At 40.8% G+C, this 26247-nt stretch overlaps 1 protein-coding gene across 1 annotated transcript in view; it reads left to right on the top strand.

The window, feature by feature from the left end:
* Positions 1-8182: 8182 nt before the first annotated feature.
* The window catches only part of AMMECR1 (AMMECR nuclear protein 1), a gene marked incomplete at its 5' end in the record, with an annotated part of 75483 nt that continues 57418 nt past the window's right edge, over positions 8183-26247 (top strand). The window contains one exon of the mRNA XM_082289220.1: positions 8183-8643. Coding sequence (XP_082145346.1) covers positions 8183-8643 — 461 coding nt within the window. The remainder of the gene's footprint in view (positions 8644-26247) is intronic.

Below are 26247 nucleotides of genomic sequence, written 5' to 3' on the forward strand. Positions count from 1 at the left end.
AGCAGGACTTTGACCTGTGAAAACAAACACAGAGTAGGCAAGGGAAAAACAGAGAATTCAAACTCTTATGTGATTTTTTAAAGAGTTAAACACAAAGGATTTTTAATAAAATTATTTCAAATTTCTTCTATATCCCTAATCTAAAATGAGGGTTAGCTGGAAGAACTGAGTACATGAACAGGTAGCCCTGAAATATTTCAGTGCCTTAGATCTGACATGTTGTGCTAGGATTCTCCACAACTGTGTCACAGGGATACTTCTAATCTTGAAATGCTCTTTAGAAATGCAAATCAAAACAAATGAATTATTATTGAGATGCAGTTTAAAGGGAGATGGCAATAAATCCTATAACTGGAGCCTCTAGATCAATATACTTATAGATTTACTTTAAAATACACAAGGAGAGATGTTCTTTTTTCTTTTCATTTGAAGTAACAAGGATATGTTTTTAATATTAAGAATGGAAATAATAATTTCCTCAAATCATATGTATTGTAGTTAAATTAAAAAATGTTATTCTTGTGCAGTCTCTGGCAGTCAGTAGATTATTAGATTAACCATGAAGAAACCACTGAGAAAAACAAACATGCAAATCAAAGCTCAGACACAAGTCTTGATGATCACAGATATTTCTAGATGTTAAAAACTGTAACTTCACCTTTTATAAGGATTAGCAGGAAAACATAATAAGCAACAGTGCTTCCTGAATGCTATGACTTCTTCCATAGTTGAAGAAATACTATTTATTTCAATCTTCTAAAATATGTTTTACTTTATTTAAATAATGATCACGTTATAAACAAAACGTCTACTTTTACTTGCTGTAATGGCAGACTGAGTTATATGGATAATGTGGAAAAAGGAATATCAGAATTAGTGAATGAAAGGAAGAGGGCACAAGAGAGGGAACACTTTTGAAGCTTGCATGTTTACCAGCTGCTTTTTATTCAAAATTAATGCAATGTGTTTATTTTATACATTGAACAACTATGACAGAAATTATCACCACCAGCAGGCAGCCTGAAGGCCCCTCCCTAGAGTGAGAATACAAATGTGGGAGATAAGAAAAATGGGAAGACATAAAGTTTTGTGGGGATGGATGTTGATCTATAAAAATATCACTTTCCTTGAAAACAGATGATAGCTCAGGAGACCTAGAAACTGACAAATCATTCATAGATTTACAAGGAGACCTACAGTTTGTTTAAAAGGCCTGGGTTTGAACTCATCATTCTGTAACAATGAAATTCTATTCACCTCACTGGAGTAATTTGATTTATACACATCTGAAAGGAGAACTGGCTTTTGCAATAGAAAGTACATGAGAAAATACGTTGGAGAACATGAATTCTACAGAAAGGAGGCAATAAAACTAATGAATATGTAACTATGGATAAGTGAGGCACCGAATTCTACCTGTTCCAACAGATTCAATTTTATTCAGAAACTTGCAGGGGTTGGGGTTCAGGATTGCTAGTCCCCTCTAAAGCCATAAAGATACAAGAAGGAGTTAGGATTTGGTGCTCATGAGTTGTTTGGCTTTTCCTACCCACAAGAAAGAAAAGAGGAATTTGCAGGACTGAATATATGAAAGCAGATAGGGGTGAGGGTGAAGCTGAGCATCAGCCACACTGGGGCTGCCCTCACAAAGTGCCAGTGAGGAATGGAACAATTGCAATGACAAGGGTTTTTCTGGAACCCTGCTGGCTTTTTGCCACAGAGGGTAACACCTGCTATTAACTAATATTCTATTTATATCAAGTCTCTTTTAAGACAATGTATTTAGTGATTTTAGCAGTTGACAGTGCTGAAGAACCAGTACCATTATGGCAAAACACTGGCATTTTTCAGTTTTTACTTTGCACAGAAAAAGAAGTTAAGTGCAACAAAGTGACCCAAGTGGTGATTTTACCAAACCAGTCACAGAAAGGAGGATCAACATATCATTCAGGGTGCCATGTACACATCAGAAGCCCTTGAAGATATAAAGTTAAGTAATTTAGGCATTGAGTATAAAGAATGCTGATACTTCTAGGGAGAAAGGAAAAAACCACAGTTGATAAATAGCAATGTATTACAACATTGAAGATGGAAAAATACTTGAGTGCCCTGCTTGCATATTTTTAGAAGCTGCAATAGTCTACTGCAGCTAATGAACACTCTTTCAAAACAATAGCCAAAATATTACATTAAGGAGAAACTAAACCCATCCAATATCAAGTGACAAGATGTTTCCACCTGGAACAGTGGAAGTAATCCTTGGCCATCTTAAGATTCACAGATTCTTTTATAGAACTGAGCATAGTAAAGGACAGCAGAAGGATTCACTGAGTTTTCACTGCTCACAAAGATTAAAGAAAAAAGTTCTTCAGTCTCTTGGGAAAAGAACAGTATATCTCATTTCTCTGAAAGGAATAGAGAGATGACAGCTTCAATGCTATCTTAGCAGTGTAAAATACCAGAGCAAGGGAGCATGAACCTGAGCTAAGAACTGGACATTACAAGAATGGAGGTGAAATTCCTTCACACCAAAAGCTAGATAACATGTGCAAAAAGATAGAAAAAGCAGCAGCCAGAAGAAATCAAATCATTTCACAAGAAAATTAAATAACATCTGAAAAAGGAAGCTCAACACAGTCTCAAAAGGAAGATCAAAATTTATGCCTGTTGTCTTACTTACATGGAGCATTTCTGTCATCCTCATCAACTAACATCATTAATAATCAATTAGTATTATTAACATTCACCTCTTTTCTGAAATTACTGCTCCTTGCATTAACTAAATTTATATGGAAGTTTCATTTTGGTATTTTTAGATGAGATACAAAATCAAGTGCTGGCCCCTTGGGATGGCTAAAGGTTTAGCGCAACTATTAGGAATAAGCAGGCTTGTAATTGTGGTGTCCTGATCAAATTTTAATCCTTAGCAAAACATTACCATGCATTCTATCTTCCTAATTCACTCATACACTTGAAAATTAATGATTACATTTTTTTCCTAATACACCTCAATTGTTGTGTCCTCTCTGACTGTTGCTGGGGCTCATTAGTGGTGTCCATATGGCTGAACTGGATAAACAGACACCTATATTGTCTAATTAACTTACAGCTCCTAAAGCTCTGACTCTTCAGAAGTGGGAAATGCTATTAATAAAAACGGTTCTCCACAGTAGCAGCAAACATTTTTTTTGGTGAAGGAGACCAACTACAAACAGCAATGTCAAAAAAATATATCCTAAGGCTTATTATTAATGTATCAGCTAGCATAAATCACTGTAGCTCCACTGACCTCAATGAAGCCATGGTGAATTTATATTGAGAATACAGCTACATAAGCTACATCTCCTTTTATCACTGTACAATGGAAAAATACATTCAAAAAGGATAGGATATGGCATTAACATAATATTTGAGGAACATTGCAGCTCACAGAATTAGTTGAAAAGAATATCATTAAAAAGCTACTACTAGTCTCACCTTCCATTTATTTATTATAAATAATAAATACAAATGGCTTTGAACCTTAGATTTTAAATTAAATAATTTTTCTGATTCCATTGACACACAATGTTTTTATCTCTACTTCAGAAACTGTTCAGTCCTAGATTATTTACTTTGAAAAATAACATTTTAGAATGCATGGTGATTTTTTGCTTTACTTGTTTGTTTTGGAGGGTTTATTTAATGGGGTGTTTGTTTGTTTTGTTGTGGGTTTTTTTTAACAAACTAATGCCCAGTTTTGCAGTGCAAGCTCCATGCACAGATGGTTTAACAGGACCAGACTCTAAATTCACATTAGAGTGAAAAATTCCTGTAAAAAAAGTTCATTTTAAAATAATACAGACTGGATTCACAGTATGGTAAAAATATAACATAGCCCAAAATATGAAACAGGGCCAGGATTCCAGTAAAATAACATGTGGGGACCTTTTGTCTGCTGGCTGGTATCACATCCGGAGATGATTTTTTGTACAAGATTTTTTAGAAGAGACTTCAATAGGGGTTTGATATATGGAACAATAGCAGGATATGGCCTCTAACTGGTAGGAACAATTGCTGTTCTCAGACATGTGAAAGTTAACTTTCATTAACTTTACTAGATTTTGTGCATACTTTCTGACCTAGATCTGGCATCTAATTTCTCCTGGGGACAGCTGAGACACAGAGTGTAAGTGAAGCACAGTAACTATTCCGTCTAAGCAGAATATACTGAGGAAAACTCACATGAGCCTCAAGAGTGATAGACCAGTTTGGGAATAATGTGAGAAAGTAATACAAGCAAACCCACTTTCTTTCTAGCTACAGCCTTAATGCCTTGTAAGCTGCAGGACAAGGAAAGAATTGCCTAGACTGGCTCTACAATGGGTGGAAACTCAGACCAAAGGAATTTTCAGCATGTAAATCTTCCAGTTTTATGGCAGGCACATCCAAAAAAGCTCATTATGAGGGGAAGATACAAAGATAGAATTTAAACTTTGAATTTTGGAAGATGGAAGATGGACTTTTCTCTTGAATAGTAACTAACAACTCCATAGACATGCTAGCTGTTTACATTGTTCAAATTGTGAAGGGCTTTGTTTGGTGTTTTTTTTACAGAATTATTTGTAGTATAATGTTTCCTTCAGTTCTCAGAAAGTGGAATATTATGTATTTTGAAAAGAGGACCTTCTGTTTCCCTTTCCTTCATTGCCTGGCTCTGCCTGTTCTACAGTCTCAAGCACAAACTAATTTCCTTCCCGTTCAAGGCTCTTTCCTCGACTGGTTTTCTTCACCTAAAATTCAAACGTTTCTATGATTTCTGACAGTTTCCACATAAATATGTGAAATGTTGCTTTAGGCTGCATCTTCTAATTTTTTGCCAGCACTGTTTAAGCTGCCCAAGGCCATTAATTCTCAATTTTGTGTAGCCACTCCAAGAGGCCAACACAGATTTTTGTGCAGCCCTCTGATAAACCAGACTGGAGAACTGATTTGGCTGAAAAATAATTGAGGGGAAAGAGTGTTTTTAAACTTGATCTTCTGCCTCACATCTGCACAAACAGCTGCATGAACACAACAGTATGGGTGGGGCAGGAAAGAGAACAATTAGCTGAGGTAAAGCTGCTTAAACCAAAATTACTACTCCTGCAGAAATGCACATGGAACCACAGCCTAAATGTGCTATTTTAAGTACCCTTTTAAATCCCTCACCTGTCACAGTTCCTATTAAAAGAATTGATAGTAATAAGGCAAGGATTAGATCTCTCCTGCCTACTGATGGAGCCAAATTTTGGCTCGTTTCCTTGTTCTGATTGATTTGTCTTCTAATTAGATTGTAGGATACTGGGAAACATAAATGATCTTTTGACCCAGTTGAGAACAATCCAACTTCTACTACAGTCAGTGCAAATTTTACCTCAGATACAAAAGGAATTAGACCATGTCTGTTAGGATATCATTTCCCCCAGACACTAAGCATTCTGATTATTTTGTTTAAGAAGGGCAATCCTTCAGAGCAGGCTCAGATCACTGAGAAATATCTTCTGAAAATAATTCTGTTTTTCTCAGAATAATTTCTTTAACAGCTCTTTTCAAGAATAATGAATTGTGACTTTTAATTAAAACATTAATTTTAATCTGTTACTTATAACAAGTGGCTATTCTGAAACCATTGGGGCTTTAGAACATGAGGAGAGCAATAGTGCTAAACAGCTGAAGTCATAAAGGAGAGCTGCATCACTCCAAAATTGAAGTGACCTAATTGCAAGACCATTCTGATTCCACTGGTACTGCTAAAGAGTTTGTTTTTCATCCAGAGTTCACTTGGGACATTTGACTGCATATGAGGCACAGCACAGTCATCAACCAACAGGAGAGAATCTTCTAAAGTTAGCAGAGTATAGAAGTACTTTAAGGAACTAAACACATTCAAGGTTTCTTGTAGTAAGAAATGTAGAGGTCCTTGATACTTAACTGAAACAAAGGACCAATGAAACATGTATTACAGTCAACCAAAACCATATTGTCCAAAGAATAAATGCTCCTTCAAATATAAATGGAAATTTTCCATTGAATTATGAAGAACATTTCATGAGTCTGCAGTTCTCTCCACTTCAAGATATTTGATAATACTATTCTGTTTTCCTGATTCCACTAGTTTCCACAGTTGTATTCATATATTTGTTGTTGTCTTTACATACCGATTTGGTATGCATTACATGCTCTGAGGTAAAATAGGAGCACAACTATAGGCAAATACAGCAAAGAATATCAGCAGAAGTGGAAAAAGTAAAGTGTTTTTCATGATTAAGTAATATACTTGGTTTATCCTTTCAATCAGGGACCATTTCAATACCATATTTAATCAAAAAGTTATCACTATGCACTGTCACTAGTCTTGATATTGCATAAGGATATCAGTCCTAGCTCTGAGCCTTACAATGAACCTTCCAAATATCTGTCCCAGTGGAGTGAACAATTAATATTTGTCTGTATCATAAGCTTTGCAATTACTGAATATTTTTATAAATATTGGTGTTAAATAACATAGGATGTTAAAAAAATGAGAAAAAGCCAGAATTCAATACCTGGAGAAACTATTTTCCCAAAAGCAACAGAAGGTGTCACTGCTGATTTTAAACAAATGAATCCCTAAGTGGAAAACGCTGCCTTTGTTTTGAAAGAAACTTGAAAGTTGTTTGAGAAGGGAACCCAGTTCCCTTCTCAAGTATTCTACTGCTCCAAATGTAAACATTACATTTAAAAATGGAAAAGACTGCTTCACACCATCTAATTCTCCTTTCTATTTGCTATTATTCCGTGCAGCTGTTTCACTTCAGGTTATGATTCACAGTCAAAGCAAGAGGAGTTTAGGCCAGTATTTGGACAGAAGCCCTCAAAGAGCCTTTTAACCCATTAGTATTAGAGATCTAATAATTGGGGATTTTCTGTTCAAATACATAATTTAAGATGCAGCCAAAATTAGTATCACGAGGAGGTTGGAGAAACCATTTCCATCAAGAAATGTAAAACTGAGTCTCTAAGTAGTTTGAGACTGAAATCTTTCTGTATACAGAATTTCAGCTTGTGTAACGACTGTCCCTCTAAACTTGTGATATTATTTTAACTCCATGTGGCAGCCCTCACCCCCTTGTCTTCCCTGATACTGTAGTGTTGCTATTCTATGTTAAGCAGCTGTTACATCCCATGCCAGAGATGGCTGCATAACACTGACGGGTGAGGTGTTATATTCTAAATATACATACACACAGATTTTGAAGTACTTCATGGCTGTTTGCAAGTCTCTCCATATATTCAGATATATCTATATGTGAGGCTAACGTAAAACAGTAATATAAAACACATTTCCCCTCCTTGATAAGCTTAATTTTTGATGCCTGGAGGACAGCAGGCACTCACATCCTTTTTCCTCTGGACTTCCCTTCCCTACAGGTCCCCCCCGGGCTGCCGGCACCCGGGGCCGTGGTCTCACCGGGTCATGGCTGCTGGCTCTGCAGCTGCGGGCCTACGCTCTGAGCTGCTACTTACTGGTTGTGAAGTAATTGCCAAAGCTATAATTTAAAAAATATATATATACATACATACATATAAAGCCCGTGGCTTTTAGCCATCACGATTGCATGCTTAATAGCTGCATCCAAGCACTCTCTGCAGGCTCCCAGCCTGGCGGCTCCAACACAGCCCTCCCCTTCTCTTCCCCAGAGAAAGGCATTTCAGGTCACTTGAATTATTTAGCGGGGTGTTTTTAACCATCTCAAGAGCTTTGCTCCTGCCGTGCGGCGCCTGCAAAGCTCGGGTTTGTGGGTTTATTTTATTTATTTCCTTTTTTTTTTTTTTTTTTTTTTAGCACGCGAGGTGGAGTTGCTCCACTTCCCTGGCAGAAGGAGGAGATAAAGCGCGGGGGGAAGGCGAGAGGGGTGGCTCGGCGTGTGGAGGGGAGGGGAAAGGCCGCCACACCTGCGGGCCGCGCTGCCCCCTCAACCCCGACCTTGCCCCCCTGGGCCGCTCACCGGGTCGCTCTAACACAGCTCTCTCTGTCTCTTCTTTCCCCCGTCCTCCTCTTCCTCCTGCTCCTCATTCATCCTCCCCTCTCCCGCCCCCTCCCCGTGCAGGCGGAGCGGGCGCGGCAGGAGGCGGAGCGGGCCGCCGCACGTCCCCCGGCCGGCCGGCCGGCCCCCCCGCCATGGGTCGGAAGCGCTGCGTGGGGGGAGACGGTTCCAAGATGGCGGCGGGTTGCTGCGGGGTGAAGAAGCAGAAACTCTCCAGCTCCCCTCCCTCGGGCTCCGCCGGCCCGGGCAGTGGCGGCGGCGGCTCCCACTGCGGCGGGGCGGCGGCGGCGGGGGGCGAGCCGGGGGCGCTGCCCCCGTCGGGCGGCCCCCGCATGAACGGCCTCGGGGTTCTGGCGGGGGGCGCCGCCGGCTGCGCCCTATCCCCGCCGCTGCCGCTCAGCTGCGGCGGGGGCCCCGCCGGCCTCTCCCCGCCGGCCTCTTCGCTGCTCGCCTCCCCCGGCGCTGGCTCCGGCGGGCCCGGCTGCAGGAAGATGGTGGTGTCGGCCGAGATGTGCTGCTTCTGCTTCGATGTGCTCTACTGTCACCTGTACGGATACCAGCCCCCGCGGAGCCCCCGCTTCACCAACGACCCATAGTGAGTATCGCCGCGACCGCCCGCGTGGGCGCCTCGTGCGCGCCCGTCCCGCCCGGTTCCCCGCGGCCGGGCACCCTCCCTCCCTCCCCGCGGCTCCCGCCTCCCGCCCGGCACCTTCCCGGCTGCCGCCGCCCGGCCGCTGTCCTCGCCTGGCCCCGCGCCTGTCCCGGGGCCCGGCCCGCGGGCGCCCCCGCTCCCTGGGAGCCGCGCTGCCCTCTCGCGCCGGGCTCGGCCCGGGGAGCGCCTCGCTGCCCGCCGGCTCCTTCAGCCCTCCCCGGCCCCTCTTGGCCCGTCGCGCACGGGGCTCGCTGGTGGCATCTCCCCCGTGGTCCCTGACACCTCTGGCAGCGCCCTGCTCCGAGCGGCCGCCTTTGTGCCGGGCTTCGCGCCCCGGGTTCTGCGGCCGCCTTCGGCTGCTGCGCCCCCTGGGCAGTGTCCTCTCCCCGCTCCTGGGTTGTGTTCAGCAGCGCCCGCGTAGCCCGCTTCCCGCTCATTTCACCGGTAGTCCTTACTGGGACCCCTTCACTAGGCAGCCTCTCGCTGTCCATGTGTTCTGCATGAATGCGGGCCTCTCCTTCACCAGTGCTGGATGGTGAGTACCCAGTGTAAGAGCCCTGTCGTGCGAGTCCTGGATTTGTGAACACTGGTGTACCTGTACATTCTCTGTGCCAGGCACTTGTAACGCTACTTTGGTCTCAGGTCGTGCAGAGTCCTTGCTTTGTAATGACCCCTGAAGATCACCCAGTGTTAGACATCCCGAGTCCCCGAGTAATCCACCACACCAAATTCCCAGAGTTTTGAACAGATCACATAAACACCTGTTACTCCTATCCTCCCTCTCCCTCCCAAGCTTCCAAAGCAAGAGTGTCCACCAAGGGCCTGTTTCGTTCCCATCCCTGGCCAGTGTTGTTCAGTGTTTGTCTTGAATCCTGTGCCCCACTGCCTTCAGAAGTGACCCTCCAGGACAGTGTTGCCCAGCATGTCAGCACCTGCAGCCTGCCTGTGCCGGGAAGCCGGGTGTGCTGTTGCAGATAGAGCTCAGACACTTCAGGGAGTAACTTCTCTCTGACAGGAAGTTACTTCCTCTCAGCTGGGATGAGTTACTGAGTTGCTGCATGATCCAAGTCCGTTTGATTGCAAAGTTAACGTAAGAGGTTGTTGAAATTGAGTTTCCGCTGTTTTACTTTGCTTTTAAATGGAATGGAGCTCATGTGGTGTTTCCAAGCTCCAGCTGAGACTCGAGTGCATTGGTCCACCAGAGTGCATGTCACTTCTTGCCTCTAATGTATAGCATGAGTATCAAGTCTGTGAAAACCTGTGCTTTATCAGTACTTAATGAATTACAAGTTTTTCGTGTATGTCCTGGGCCCTCGTGCACCCTCACCAATGCAAACGGTTATCATGCAGTCTGTGTTTCATTAATGAGATGTAGTGTATGCTTTTTGGTGTTTAAAAATGTAATGTATTAATGATCTTATTTGTAGTCCTTGCTGTTCTAACACCCAGGATCTATACAACTCTTGCATACTTTCAGCTGCTGTCATGACAACCCAGCTCTGTGGATTCCTACTTAACCTGCCACCCCAGCAAGTCTTCCCTATATGCTCTTCATAACTCCTATGTGATTTCATCAGAGTACCAATAATGAAAGGAGGGCAGGGAGACTCCACTGTGAGTTTCTTTACCCAGGTCTTTTGCAAATCCATGTCTGTCCTTTTGTAGATACCAACTGTTAGCAACTGCTGCTCTGAGTAGCCATTTTGCTGTGCATTGTCCTGTGTCTGTTCTCCATCCCAGACCACTGTAGGTTGTAACATCAGCTTTGTTCTGTTTCACTCTTTCATTGCTGTAGGAGTTGAATTCTGTCTGTGTCTCTCTGTAACAATATTACCTTGGTATTAATGGTTTTTTATTTGTGTTGCAGAATGTTTTGTTGAACAGGTTAGTGCTACTGTGTCTGTTTTATTAGTGGAGGAAAGGGAGGCAGGGGTAAAGATCTCAACACTGAAATGTTTTCCAGCAAGCACTTTGATTCCTCTTAGTAAGCAGTAGATCACTTTGCTTTTTTCTCCCACTTCTTACTTTAACAAGAACACAATAGAAAATTAAGTAAAATTATTTCAATTTTTCTGATATTCATATGTGTTCTTCAGATTTAGTTGATAGACCTGCTGAAAAGTTGCTGCATCAACTTCTGGACTTCTAAAAATGGCATTGCCATTAAAATTAGTAATGTAATTTCTGTTTATTCCCATGCTTGTGCCAGCATGCATGGTTGTACAGATCAGGAAATGATCTAATGATAATTTTATATTTTTCCCTGATTGGTTTCAGAGTTTGATTCTCTCTGGATCATTGCATGGCTTCACAAACATTTGTGCCTGTACAAGTGTGAGGTGGGAATAAGCAGACAGATGGCAGAACTGCTGCTTTCAGCAGCCTTGTGAGCTGATTATGTTTGTGCAGTTGGGGATGCAACTTTGAAAAAGTTGTTCAGTATTACATGTAAAATTCTAGGTCGGTGAATAAATTGCTTCTGCTAGGTGTTCAGAGGCAGCATGATTTCTAGCATTCACAAGATTTGCAGGCAGTCTTATTGATAACTGGGTAACTCACAAAGATAGGAAGTTGACTTTGAAGCTGGGCTTCATCCTGTATGGCAAAAAACCAACCTGAATGAGAACTGGTGTTTTTCAGTGAATGTGTATTGCAGCTTTCTGCCTCGAATTCATTTGGAGGTTTTGTCCATAGACTGAAACATCTGGTCTAAGAGTAGTAGCCTAAAATAAGAGTTTGTATGTAAAGTATAGAATGATTTTTGAAAACTATGTTAATTACAGGGAGGATGAAAGACCTGTGAGCAGGTATCCTCACCCAAACATGACTCATATCCTTGCAGGTCTTTGAACAATGAAACTGGGCATGATCAAAGAAAAGCAGGTGGCTGAATCACTTGGACAAGGAGTTCTGGCATGTTGTCTTTAGAATAAAACCTGCTTGTGACACCTGGATTTTTCTGACTTTCTGATGTCAAGATGAGGACAGCGTCAGGGCAGCAAATTTGAGGCAGTAGGAATGAGTGGAAAAGCTTGTTTTGAAAGGGAGCGGGTTTTGAACTCCAGGACAGCCCATACATAGATGAAATAGTTGGCATTTTCCTATCTCTGGAGTTCCTAAAGCATGGAGAACAGGGTGTCGAGGATATGGCTAGGGAGTTGTTGGGTTGGGGAGGGCGGTGACTCATGGAGTCAAAAGAAGATAGCTGGAAGACACTGAATCTCTCCAGCAGTATTTTGTCAAGAATAGGCTGAGCAAGTCATTCCAGCCATGGGCTTCCTCTCCTCTTACAGGCTCCATTGATCTGCTGACATTTTATTCTGTCACTCTTATTTGAAGAACTTTCTCACATCTGTAATTTCTTTTCACTTTGAGTTGCTCTCTAAGCCACCCTTTCCCCTCTTCACAGGATATGTCCTGCAGGGCATGTGCCTTGCTTTTACCAGTGTGGTGGCTCTCCAACTGCAGGTGCAGAAGGGATGCAGAAATTATCCTGGCTTTGTAAACACTGATACAAAATTTGAAAGTTGCTGACCCAGACAAAATTGTCTCTTAGACAAAGTGTCATTTAGACACTGTTTTTGAAACTCAGTTTGATGCGTAAGGTTAGAGAACACTGGACTTGTTTAAAAGCAGGTTTTCTAGAAGTGTCCGTAGAAGTTAATTTTAAGGGGATGCAAGAAGAGTTGTAAAAGCATTTTAGTCCACTCATTTTAGGAGAATGAAAACTGAGTAGCCTTTTTTCCTGTGTTTCTTGACTTTCTGATGAATAACTCCTATCCCTTTATTGCCTTTCTGGTTTGGTCTTGTGCAATATGCAAGATGGGCCATCATGATTAATGGAAGCAATACCATGTCCTGCTTTCCATTGTGGAAGTGGAAAGGAAGTGTCTACCAGTGTGAAGGAGCTCAAGGTTCACACTGCTCACTGCTGTTTTCCTTCTAGTAGGAAAGTGAGTGGAAGTGCAAGAAGGTTGTTACAAGAGAGGGAGGGTAAATGTGTGAAGAGGAGTTCAGTTGAAGCTGTGCTGTGGGGAATGAGGACTTTTTTTTTAAAGAATCTCATGTCTCTGCTCACTGTAATGATTTCCCTTGACACACAAAAATCACCTTTCTGAGTTGTTGTCCTGCACAGTGTCTGCTTCAAGCTCTTCATCTTGCCTACTTAATTTTAATAGCAATGTCTTTGTGGAGAAGACATTGTCTGGCAGTCCAGCAGGTTAACTCTTTTGCCAATTGTTTTTTGTACTCCCTTTTTGATGGTTTCCTGCTAGTGAGCAGGATTATTTTAGTGATCACCACCTGTACTTGATACAGTTTGTAAGGGGAATCATTTGTTCTCCTCCTGTCATCTGGTACTTGGTGACCAAGAATAAGAGTTTGCAGCTGGAATGAGTGATGGGGCCTGTGCTCTTCTTCTCACCTGTCTGAGCAGCTCTTTGGAAAAATATTTACCATGAGTGTCTTGCATTCAAATGCCTGCATGAAGACTGGCTCATATCTTCCTCATCTGTCAGGGGACTGTGCCAGAGGCATTAGGTGGTGTCTTTAGTTGACCTCTGTACCTGTGGTGGTTCTTATGCTTTAGGAAAGCTGAGAGCCCTGTGCGCATGTTGAAGTGTTGCTGGCTACCACATTTGTTGCCACAGGAATAATCTGTATGGCTTGACCATCTTCTGTGATTGAAGACCTCTGGATTAAGATATTATCCAGGTGATAGCCAGTTTTGACCTAAAGACTTAGCTCAGAAATTTATCTGTTCTTTTCTTCATCGATGACATCGATTTTGCTGCAACTGTTCGTTTGGCTACAGGACAGAGATGCAGATTTGCTGTCGTGTTGATGTTTCCAACTTTTGTATTTTGTTGTGTTTTCAGGTGTAAGGTCTGTTAATTTACATAATCTGAAAGGGTATGGGGTAGCAGTACTACCCTACCTTAATATTTTGTTAGTGAAGTTTGGAAATATTTCAATTCAATACAGTTTAAAAATACAGAGTTAGCTAGTCTTGTGCCCATTAGTTTTCACACTCAAAGTAAGTTGTGATTCTGCTCAGTGTGAGTGTAACTTAACCTTGTAGTATAGCAATGGTTCTAGGGTTACCGGACATCCAAGTTTTTTCCTTAGTTACTGTGTCTTGGTAACATGTTGGTAATAGTGGTGGAGAATTGCTGGTGATTTAGATTGAAATAGCTTAAGATCTTCCTGTACAGCCCCAAAGCTGATTTTTTTCCCACAGTGTTAACTGTCTGCTTTTTATTAAGGCACTGAAGAAAGATGAAGCTTGTCTGTAGATGCGTACATATGCTTACATATACGCGTGAATAAAAATGTTATGGCTTGCAGTTGATAGGATTTCATGCTTTTCTCAATTTCTTGTTTCTTGGCTGCAGCCTGACTTCCTGCTTTAGTCTCTGCAACTTACTGTAATATTGGAACCTTGCACTTAACTCCTTGCTTGCTTTGGTATATGTTTCTTTACAAGCTTTTCTTTGAAACTTTGTCTGGAAGCTTAGGATTTCATATTGTCTTAAAAAACACAGCAGTGTTCTTTCTCTGCAATCCCTACACAGAGGTGAGCTGTAACTATTGTCATTACTGTTCTTGATGCCAGAAATACGAAATTTCGTTGTTTCTCTGCAGGATTTCGTTGTATGGCAGTGGAGATTTACACTGTTGTGTGGCAGACTCAGCAATAATTTGCATTTATTCTTACACTCCAACATTACACAATAGCTATAATGATTGCTTGGTCATGGCCAAAGATCAACAAGGAAACACAGACAGGGAAGCATCCTTTCACATCTGTGTGTCTGACTTCATTCTGGTTTTCGTGGGTATGTCATGTGGATTTGTATAAGCTTCAGTATATTTTCTTCTAAATTAGCAGGGTCTTTACTGTTGAATGTTAAACCTTGGAATATGAAGTGATGGTTCTTTCAGAGTGGCATTCTGTGGTAGATGCTTTGAAAATACAGTGCAGTAGAGAATGTGTATTTTGGCTGGCACTGGCAGTGCTCAGCAGGGAATTCCCAGCATATTTGAAAGCGGATCTGCTGCATGCGTCTTGGTGCAGCAGAGGGGCAGAAGGGATAAAGTTGCATGGTTTCAGAAAGAAGTTGCCTTTGCCAGTAGGTTCATCTTCTGATATGATTGGTGAATTGAGAAAATAATGCTATGATAAACTCCAAATTAGGTTAACTGTAATTTGAGGGCTTTTTCCTTTGTAAGTTCATTTTAGTGAGCTGTTCTTATGTGCAGATAAAGTAGTTTCTGTTAGTACAGGAAATCAAATCACTGGCAGTCTCAAGGATAGACCCTGGTTTTGTTTCTTTAGCTAAAAGCAGTCACCACAAAGTTATAATGTGCTCTGATTCACTGCAGTACCAGTTCTGCGGAAGTTAATTGTTCTCCTACTCCTTGTAGGATGAGGAGTCAACAACCACCTCTCCTTGTGCCATCAGTCTGGTCATTCATTTTTATTGCCTCCTTTGGTTTAGTTACATTCATATTGTTTATCATATTTTCTTTATTCTACCTTGTGCTTTATCTTTCTGCTAAAGATTTTAATGGAAATTCAAATTTTAATATTGGTTTTGGCATTTAAGCTCTCTGACTTTCAGAAAAATATATTTTGTGTCTAGATTTGGTTTACTTCACATGTACATCTAACTTTAATATTTTTTTGCTAGAAATTATTGAGAAGTTAATGATTTAAGAATGCAAGTATTTTATTTGGAGTTGCTGAAAGAGTAGGCAGTTCTGCCTTCTCTTCAGTTGTGAGTTAAATATATTTGTAATGTTATCTAGCATCGAATACTAAAACAAGAGAAATTTAGTGTTGGCACTTTTTGCTTGCTGACAGTTAAGAGATAACCAGAAAATAAAAATTTGGAACCCTGGGCTAGCTCATTTTGCTTAGTTTACAGATCTAGACTGTGACCAGTCAATGAATGAAATATATATATATTTAGTCCTTAGTTTTTGGTTCTCCCAAAACTCATGCCATAATTAATGGAGCAAACTCAGTATGCAAAGCTGCTTTTGCATTAAGTAGCTGTTTACAGTTACATGCAGGTTTTCTGTAGCATCAAATTATTGTCTTCAGAAGTAGAAGTGTTAGTTGTTTGAGCCATACAGTGGTGGTTTGTGGCAAGAGTCTCCATGGAAGGCAGGAAATATGCAAATATTTAAAAATAATAGTAGACTCACCAGAGTTTGGCCAATACAGAAACTGTTGCTAGGCTGGAGGCCAAAACAAGTCCAATCAGGCCCTGACCCTCATTAGCAAAGCATTATGAAAATGCTTGACTTTTTTATGATGTTTGTGCTCCTAAGGAGTGGGTTATTAAGATTGATACTCAGCTTAGCATTGCAAAGTTTGCATTTTAATAACAAGATGGGGCAGCTCTACTGTGGTTAATTGACAAATTCACAAAAACATGTCCTTGCTAACAAAGCATGTTGGGAGTGCAATAGCTCTCAAATGGAATACGGCTGTTGAGCTGGTCCTAGTGCTGCACTTCGTCACTGTTTGATACTACTGTAGTGTCTGTTGACTGACTAAAAGCTGGGCTGTTTATTAGTTCTGCACTATAAACAAGTCAGCATCTTTCCTGGACTACTTGTATGACCTTCTGAAAGCCCTTCATTTTCATGACTGGGGTGTTGGCTAAAGGAATCAATGTAAAGAGCTTAATTTCTGAAGTGGGATATCTTCCTGTTCCATTAGTCAGAAACATATTTGCTGAGATTTTTTTTTTTTTTGCATTTGTGTCATCCCTTTACAACCGGTCTCCCCTAACAGACTGCATGTCTGTGTCCATGCCTTGCAGGATATGCCTGAAGTTTTTGTAATCTGACTGGGCTTTGATAGCTTCCTGGAAGGCAGTGCTTGTTGTGAGTACATGGATATTGCTTTGCCACACAGAGTACTTGCAGCCAGGGTTATTAAAGTGCTAATTTTATGAGAATGACATCTTATGGAACGCAGAACAGCTCCGCAGAGTTGTGGCAAGGTCATTGGGACAGCAGCCATACAGAGATCTGTATGTCTTCCCAGAGCACTCTGGTGTTATAAAGATGGAGTTCTCACAATCCTTAAAGGTATACAAAATCTCACCTTATGCTTTTCTTTCCGTTAGGTTGAAATCTGTGGCACCTTTGGCAAGGTTGGACCTAGGTCTGCAGTGATTGTAATGTATGTGCCATAGACATATGCCTGTAATTTATCTCTTGTCCCTCTTGCCAGCAAAGATGTATCCTCTCCAGGCTTTATTGCTGCAGGATGGGTTCCAGCATCTGTGAGGCTGCTTGATTTACTGAGTGGTACTTGGAGGCCGTGTTTGAGACAGAAGAGAAAGGAAGAGAAGGATCCCTGTCACAAGTTTTTATCTTTAGCATCAGTATTGCTTCTGCTTTATCTTTTTGGAAAGTTAAAAGACTTTCCTTGTTTTACATGTGGCGCTTTGTACAGAGATAAGAATTGTATTGGTGAAACTCAAGAATTCATGAGTTTTAGGTGTATTTAGGTGGAAAAGAGTGTGTGATTCTCCAGTGGTGGACAGCAGTGTGGGCCAGCTAAGTAAATCTGATTACTTTCAGCCCCTTTTTCCAGGTGACTCTAAGAATGTAAGGATTGGGTGCCACACCGTTTTCCTTACTCAGTAACTGAGCACAAGGGTAAGTTTGGCTGCCAGCGAATGGCAAGTTTGCAAGACTGTTCTTTTCTGTATAAATAAACTTGCTGAAAGATTGACTTTTGGGAAAGATGATGTGCTAGACAGAGGTGCCTTGTCAGGACCTTTATGAGGAAGAAAAAGCATATTTTTGTAGTCCTCAGTACTTTATTTGACTACCACATTAAGTAGGCAAGGAAAGTACTGCACCAACCTTCTCTAAGTAGTGTTTCTGCAGAGAGAGTGCTGGAGGCTGAGCGGGTGGTTGAAAAACCCACAGAAAAGGTGTATTGAGGAAAGAAGCCCTCTTCAAAGAGTGCTGCAGTGCCTGAGGGGAGGTGAGTAATTGCAATTGAAGCATCTCTTAAACATGAGGGGAACAAAACTCCAGTAAGCCACTGGCCCAAATGAAAAACTGCAAGCCAAGCAATAGAAGGCAAGTTCTTTTCGTACAGTGTTGTACAAGCAGTTATCCAAACTCTGAAGAACCAAATGGTAATGTAGTATTAAAACTAATCCCTTTTAAGATGCTGATAGAATATGAAGTTGTAGTAATGAGACTTACTCTTCCTTAAGAAATAGGAGCAGGATTCTGGCTCTGATTCAGTTCAACTGAAATTGAAAAATAAACAGGTAGAGAAGAGGCAGGCGGCAGAAATCTCACATGGGATATTTCCCACTATAGTACCTGAATTCCTCTAAAACACTGGAACTAAAAGTTGAGAGAATGTATAAAGATTGGGGCTATTCACTTGGAAGGAACACTGGATAAACCCAAGCATTAAAAATGAAGTGTTATAAGTAAATGGAACACAAATTACCTTTTTCTTAATTCACAGGAAAAAGCTGCAAGTGAAACAAATACTCCTGTGTACATCTAACCACTGTAGTCTCTTTTCACTTCAAGGATGAACTATTGCAGTTTTCTGTGCTTGGACAGCTTGAGCTTTGAAGGTAGAAAATCTAAGCCACTGCAAAAAGTAGCTCCCAGCAGTACCTGTTTCTGGGAGAATATGAAATCTGTATTTCAGGTTGTTTGGTACCAGCTGCTTTTTTTTCCTTCCCTTTTTTTCTTCTTGGAGGATTTCAAGGTGTTAAGTTTCTTCACATATGTAATATAAATGTCGTGGAATAACCTACTCAAAGACTACCTACTACCCTATGCCAACCTGCTAATTTAAGTATGTTTTCTTCCTTTTTAAATGTGTTGAGATGCTCAGCAGCAGCAGATTCTTGCTTGTCCTGAGCTGAAATAGTTAAACTAGGGTAGATGGAGATAGAGGAACATGGCAAGCACTCTGCACTCTGCTGCTACAGTGTGAGATACTTACTCTTTCTCTGACCAGTGGTTATATGAATGTATGGATCACAGATACACATCCAAGAGTTAGGCAACATAAGCATAATACACTTCCTTGGTTGTCATTTTATGTAGAATGTTTAATGGAAATTGCTCTGGAGGAGAAAACTAGGCCAGTTCAGAATGGTCTCTGACATCTTGGCACTAAATTTTAGGGGTTTGGAGATGCCAGAAATTTCTTGGAAGAGGTCATTGCAGAGAGATCAGTAATGTTCAATGGTTCTGATGCCATGAAGATTTTTGCCTTTTCTTTTATACCCCTGTTATACCTTTTACAACTTCTGTATTCCTAGTGCTTTTTGCCTACATTCTTGGACTTGTTTGTCAAGCTAAGAGACTAAACATTTTAGAAGCTTTGTAATTAGGGATTAGTGTGCCCCAGACCCCAAGGTCCTCTCCAGAGCACATTCTGTAAATCAAGATAGAACCATCCAGGGGAAGGTTCCTCGGGGAGGGGGGGGCTCACTTGAGCCTCTCATTGGGGAATCTTTGATAGATATGCTAATTAGTAAAACCTATAATGTTATACCAAATGTTGGGGGGAGGAGGAGGAAGAGAGACACAGAGACACAGGGAAAGACTCGGTGGGGTGCATCTCGATGCATGTGACCTGGATGTGTACACCTAAGGATCCTTAAAAATAAATACCAAGGTAAAATCCCTTTTCCCCTTCTAACCGTGTATGCCTCTTGATTTTAAGACCAGGAAAAGGCATCAGTTCCACAGATAAGGCTGCTACTTGTTTTTAAGTGATTGGATTAGTCAAAAAAAGAAAGAGACAATCTTACATAAGAACGCTGAATGGCTGTTGGACCTCTGAGTGTTTCTGGGGCTTTGCAGGTTCTGTCCAACTTCTCTGTATGCAGGTTATTACAGGAGGCAAGTGGGACTTAAGGATCAATCACTGCAGTGGGGTTTGGAAGGGTTGTGTTTTGTTCCTGGCCATGTGATTATGGTGGACAAACCTGGATGAAATCTTCAGTTACTCTACCTTGTGTACCTAATGTAAAAAATAAGGCACCTCAACCTGCTTTTCTTTGTCAAGTTAGTATAGAGAGAAATGGGCTATTATTCCAATTGGTCTTTCCCTTGGCTGGATTACCCTGCCAAGAAGCTCTCCAGACTCGGCTCAGGATACTTTTGCCTAAATTGGCAACTTGGAGGAATACACTTCTCTTTTTTTCCTTTTTCTTCCTTTTTTCTAAACTGTAATCCACTATATCTGAAATGAATCACAGTTGTAATCATGTTAGCTTGACTCCTTTAAAGGCTATTGTTGCTTCTCAATTAAGTCACAGAATTTGCAATGATTTTTTTTAGAATAGTTTTTTCATTTGGAGTTCTATAGTCACAGTATCCTCCTTCATGTTTTTGGCTACTGTTCAGTGAATCCTTTCCCTGAGAATAGTTCAGGCAGTTTTAAGTCTGCTAATATAATTTGAAGACAAGACCTTCCAAAAATCATACTGTATCTTGTGTTTCTGTTCAAGTTGTGTGAACATCATTCTTTTATCAACATTTTGAAACTGTGAAGAGGGTATGGTTACACATTCCATGCCCTGCTAAAGCCAGTGAGTTATGGTTGTGTGGAGAGACAAGATCTCTTGATTTACTGCGTGTTGAAAATGGAGATGAGCAGAAAGAAAAGGAAGGTTGGCAAGGAACTACAAGAAGTGATCGTATAATGATACCTGCCTAAATATTTTTCTAGTTTTCAGGAACTTGTAGTTTGGGATATCTGGAACCAGAGGTGCTGTCTTTTATCAGTAATTCTCCCCAACACCTCACCCACCCCACTAGCAATGAGTAGATTCTAGTGAAGTTTTATTGAGGTGAAGTTGGAAGGAAGATGAGAATGTTCTGCAGGAATGATTGAAATACTTCAGGGGCTATACTGTTAGAAATGGAATGAAAATCAGTATTTTTTAGAACAATGTGATGTACTTTAGGAGTACATAAAAACTGATTCTGTAAGTTAGGAGTTTCTCTCCTTAATGGTTTTCTGGTGTTACTAGCTGGCTGTCAGTTATTGCTTAGGTTTCATTATGCTGTAGATATATAAAGGGCAAGTGGCTATTTTAAAGAGTAATTATAAGTAAGAATAGAAAAATATTAAATACAGTTGTAAAAGAGAGTGGCTGAGAGCTTACTTGTAAAAGTTTATGGTTCTGCTGCTCTTGGGAGAAAGACATTTTGTGTTTGCAGAGCAGGGCAGCCAGAGTGCTTGGAACTGTGAGATCAGCTTGCAGAGGAAGATGAGAAAAGCTGGGCTGCTTTAGAGGATCAGAACAATAACTAAAAGGTACAAAATTTGATTGAGGGGAGGTGTGTATGTGTGTGTACATACTTTTCTATCTGTCTCTCTTTGTATGTGCATATGTATGTGTGTATAGGAAGAGAAAGAAAAAGTAACTCTTTAAACCAGATGGCAGTACTGTTAGAAGAACAAAAAGATATTAAAAAGACTGTGAATAAATTTTAGATTTAGAGTGTAAGGTTTCTGCTTTCTGGAGCAATATGGCATTATTGTAACCACTAATAGGATTAGTGGAGGCAAGCAATCCAAATAGTGTAGATAGATCTTGATTACTTTGATAAGATATATATATATATATATATGACGCATTGCCTTTGGTAGTAAGCTTACTAGATTTGATAGTTTAAAAGGTCCCTCTGAGTTCCTTGGAGTAGACTTGGGCTTTAGGCATCAGTGTGGCATTTTATGTTCTCATGGTCCCCCAATGGAAGGGGAGTGGTAGAAGGCAATAATCCTGGTCTTTGGTTGTTTTGCTTTGGTAGTATGTTCTAGATCAAGAAATCTTCTGGTGATGAAGTTTTCAAGAATGAAGACAGTAATTTTGCCATTGCAAGTCTCAGGTTATCAAGATATGTGGCAGAGCTTGTCTTCTCCATATCTTACTGTCTGTTTATTTCTTGCCTGAAAACTGCTCTTTTGGTTTTTTTTATTTGACTCTGGCAATCAGTGCCATATTGTTCATGTCCTCATGTGCAGCCATGGTAGTTAGTAATGATCCACTGGTACTCCTGATGTGAAGTTAAGTGCTGTCACCAATGAATTCTGTATCTGAATATGGGGATAACTTTTAAACTGTGGCACTGATGCTTTTCTTGTGTAAGGAAGATTGTTTCTAGAGAATAGCGGTGATAGATGAAGTTTATTATCTCTAAGGGCTGTTAGATTAACTGTCTGTAGGCAGTTTCGGATGGAAAGAACTTATTTTTGAGCAGATTACTTGTTTCACTGTGAGTTCAGAGATGCCCAATTTGGTACTTTCTGATCTGGTTGGGTCTCGCAGAATAACTAACTTACTTAGTGGGGATTGGTCTCTAATAAATTGTTTTGCTTTGGCAGAGAAACTTCTACCTTTCTTTCCACCCTGCTTTTGATTTGATTAAGATTTATGACTTTCTTAAGGTAATGATGAATAGAAGCAACATTGGTCAATAACAGATCTCTGGAGGTAATGAACTTGGAGAATGTTATGTGTATAAATAATTTTTCACTGGATTGGAACTGAACCATAACTCAGCAATTGTTCATGTTAAACAGGGAATGGGGTATTGGTTTTCTGAACACAGTATCTTTTAATAAGAATGGTTGCCAAAATAAAATTCAAGGAAAGGATTCAAATGGCAAACAAAGTGTATGTTAAGCAGTAATTTTTTTTGGAGTAGTGATACTGGAGACTTTCCTGCTTGACTTCAGCCACCTAATAAAATGGATTTTTATTTGCACAGGATCTCATGACAGCAAAGAAATGGAGCAGTGTAGGAGCACAGTTTCTATGAAAGGGAGTAAGAGGGAAGCGAACAGACAGGCTCACCCTGAGCTGTCAGGGAAAGCTGAGGCTCCCATGTTTACATTGAAATGTCAGAAGACTTCAAGTTGATAATTTTGAAATTGTGGTATGTGAAGGACTTTTAAAGCAAAGCTGCATTTTGGTGGGTTGTTTATGTGGCTTTATTTTTTTTTTTTTTAAACCAAAACAACAAACCTATAAAGTGATATAGTAGGTGATCATTGCTTCTAGAGCTGGTAACATGGTTATTGGTGTTTTTATATGGTTATCCTGCTGTTCCTCCTCATCTCAGTTTAGGTTTCCCCCATCAGCTGAAGTATGGCCACTGCTACCTGTGTTTTAGGCTTGGATGCAGTTGTTAGGGAGTGGCAGCCTCTATGGGGCTAAAACTGGAAATGATGGTCAGAGGAAGTCTGACCTCACACCATGAGGTGGAACGTGCCACCACCTCGTGTGCGGTCTGGCACAGAGCTGAGTGCTGTTCATGAGGTGGATGCTGTGCCAGTGGCTGTATCTGAGCAAAGTCAACTGTGTAAACCCATGCTTTAGTTTTCAGTAAAACTTGCTGATCATGGTGTAGACCCACCTTTCCCAGGTTACTAAAAAAAAAAAATTGGTGCCAACCTCTGACTGTCAGATCTGGTAAATAGAGGTTGCAGCCTGAAGTCAGGTCAGGGAGCAAGACGCCACAAAAGTGAAATTATTCTGCCTTGGAAGAGATTTGGCACCTTGAAGCATTGCAGTGGGAAATCCAAAAAGGAGCAACACTATTGTTTTCAAGGGATGTATAGCCTTTTTCATAGTCCTTTAAAAGCCATCTGTTTACCTGTGTTGATTTTAAAAACAAATAGGCAGTAGCTTGGTTGAGTCTTTAGTTTTTTACAAATAAAGATAAATCTTCAGTGGTTTGACCTTTAGAAACTTCATTGATTAGCCAATGTACAGATTTAATAGCAACAAAATGATATTCCTCTTTAGGTCAATGATTTGGTCTGCAGCTGTTTTGTTTTAGCTAATTCCTAGAATGATTGAACCATGGCTGTGTGGGATCTGCTCATAGGTGGTAAGTTGGTTTGGGGCTTTTTGGTAGTATACCAAATAACTTTAACAAAACTAGCAAATTTATACTATATTAAATTAAATATCATACATATTTTTGCAGCATAATTGTAGGATACAGTGTTTTCAGAGGACTCCTGGTACTACTTTTGAAAGGCTATATATATACTTTGCTGGTGTGCAGTGTAGTTGTAGTTTTGTGTTAGCTTCAGAAATGTGTCATTTTCAAGGTTGATTGGTCATTAGCTTTTTGCTTTCACAAAATATCTAGTGAACAAAAACAAAACATGAACCCACAGATTTTAATGCATCAAAATTAAAATGCACTCTGGTTATCTTCCAGAGTTTTCAGTCTGATGGGATGATTTTTGAAATTCTGTTTTGACATTTGAAGGTATCTCACTGAAGGTGTTCTGTACGTAGCTATGAGAGACTGTTTGCATCTCATGCGATGTTTGAGAGAATATTTAATTTTAGAAAGAAATGTTTAAGCTTTGTTGTGGGAACATTTTAGTGTCTTTGAGATTAATTCCAGGTCTTTCAGAATTTTGTTTTCCTTTAGCCTTGTTAGTGTTGAATAACTGACTATCTCATGCAGTGTATTTGTGTCCTGCGAGCCACATGAATGACATTATAGAACTGGAGTGCAGTTTCTGAATCTGACTTCACTCACATACCAAGACTACTGCGGGTGTAATTAATGCTCTGACTATAGTTTGCTGGTTTGGGGAAGTAATGCGAGTTAAATGCAGCCTTTGGATAAGATTCCATGTCCAGGGCAAACAAAACATCCTCATACATGTGCCCCACACCCTCCCTTGAACTACTTGCATTGATTAGTGTATGCTGGCTGTGCTGTTTCTGCTTGATAAGTCAGCAGCAGATACTCTGCAGCTTTTTTGTTAGGTTATTTTTTTGCTGAGTTTTAAGACTTTTTTTTGCTGAGTCTTGTAGCATGCTAAATGCCAGAGCTGGCTTAAGGGATAGGGTCTTCCCATGGGGAGAGATGGGACCCTTGCAACAAGCCAATATTAATTTTAGGCTGACAAGAACTGTAGCTCAAGTTGTTTTAACCTGGGTTTGTCTTCTGCTCTGAGAATGTAACTGCTCTCCTGGTTGAGACTGTAAGCCTCCTGTTGTCCCCAGCAGTGCTGAAGATGACAGTGCAGGGAAATATTTGTGTTTCAACCTGATTTGGGGTTTTTTTGTTTTTTTTTTTTTTTTCTTATTTGGTTGTTTGTTTTGGGGGTGGGTTGGTTGGTTTTTTGGGGTTTTTTTTTGGTTTGTGTTTTGAGGTTTTTTTGGTGGACTCACCTCAATGACTTTTTCCAGCTTTTGGCACCTTGAGCAGGTAGATTGGTGCCTGCAAGTACATCCAGAGGCTGTGGAAGAAAAAGCAATCACATAACAGATTTCCTTCATGACTCTGCTGTTAACAGCATTGCCAATTGTTTGCCCTACATCTAATTCCCCAGTCATCAGAACAAAGCTTGCAGGCTGGACTATAAGGCTAAACAGGGTTATGGGATTTTTTTTTCCCCTTGTTGAGTTCATCTGAGTACATCATGGTGCTTTTAAGCACATAGTTGCAAACATTGCAATGTACAGCATATGTCTGCATCGTGATTTTATGATGATGAAGGAGCCTGCAATATGTAGCAGAACTGTGTGCAGGCTGTCACAGAAAGTCTTGAGCCCCTTTTGGATAGCTGAAGATTACATTTACAAGTTGGGGGTTTTTTCTTTGTTTTTTTTCAAAATAGTCCTTTTTGGATTGCTTCCACAAGACTATCTGGAGTCCAGCCCAAATACTCAATGGATCCAACAGTTCGGTCCCCACATTCAGAGGGACAGATAAGTTGGCATCATCATGGGGGGGAAGTGTTGTGGTCTTAGTAGGATTTTCTCTCAGAGAAGCTATGTGTACTCTTTCCAGCAGACTGGTTGTCTGTGCTCAGTGATCTGATCTGCTGCTACTTTGCAGGGATGGAAATTGCATTTGCTTTTCTGTAGTGTCAGTCCCTTTAGAGTCTTTAGGGTGCTCTGGAGTTACAATGGCAACCTGTTGCCCAGCAGTTCCTCAGTGTCAGGTTCAGAACTGTCCTGTGAAGGCCTGTGCTGGCCCCAGTGAACTATGTCTGACTTTTCTGTTCAGCCAAATGCTTCCCCTGTACTTAATTAAAATTGACCTCATCCCTCTGACCTATATACTGTAAAGATAGGTGTCGATGTCTCCCCAGTTGCTCCACTGGTAAATACTGGGAACAGTGTTCCACTGAGCTCCTCTACACCGGTCTTGTCAGCTCTCTGTCCCTTTCTCATTTTTATTTGCAAGAGATCCCACTGGTTTTTCTAGTTGGTTTCCTGCTTTTGATGTAGTTAAATAACTGCAAGGTGCTACCCAAACATTTAAAGTTCTGTTTCCTGTTTACTTTTGACCTACCATGTATTTTCTAATCTCTTCTGTTCTCGTTAGGCAAGCTTTCTGTTTTCAAAAGCTGACCTCTCAGATTTGCTTCCTAACTTCCCCATTTAACCATGCAGTATGTAGGCTTTTATTGCAGGGACTGATGTATTCCTTTGACTGTTCTTGTTTTGCTTCCAACTTTGAGAAGTTTTTACCTGATCT

This window comes from Coloeus monedula (genome assembly GCF_965178545.1).
Source record: "Coloeus monedula genome assembly, chromosome: 12".
Classification (NCBI taxonomy): domain Eukaryota; kingdom Metazoa; phylum Chordata; class Aves; order Passeriformes; family Corvidae; genus Coloeus; species Coloeus monedula.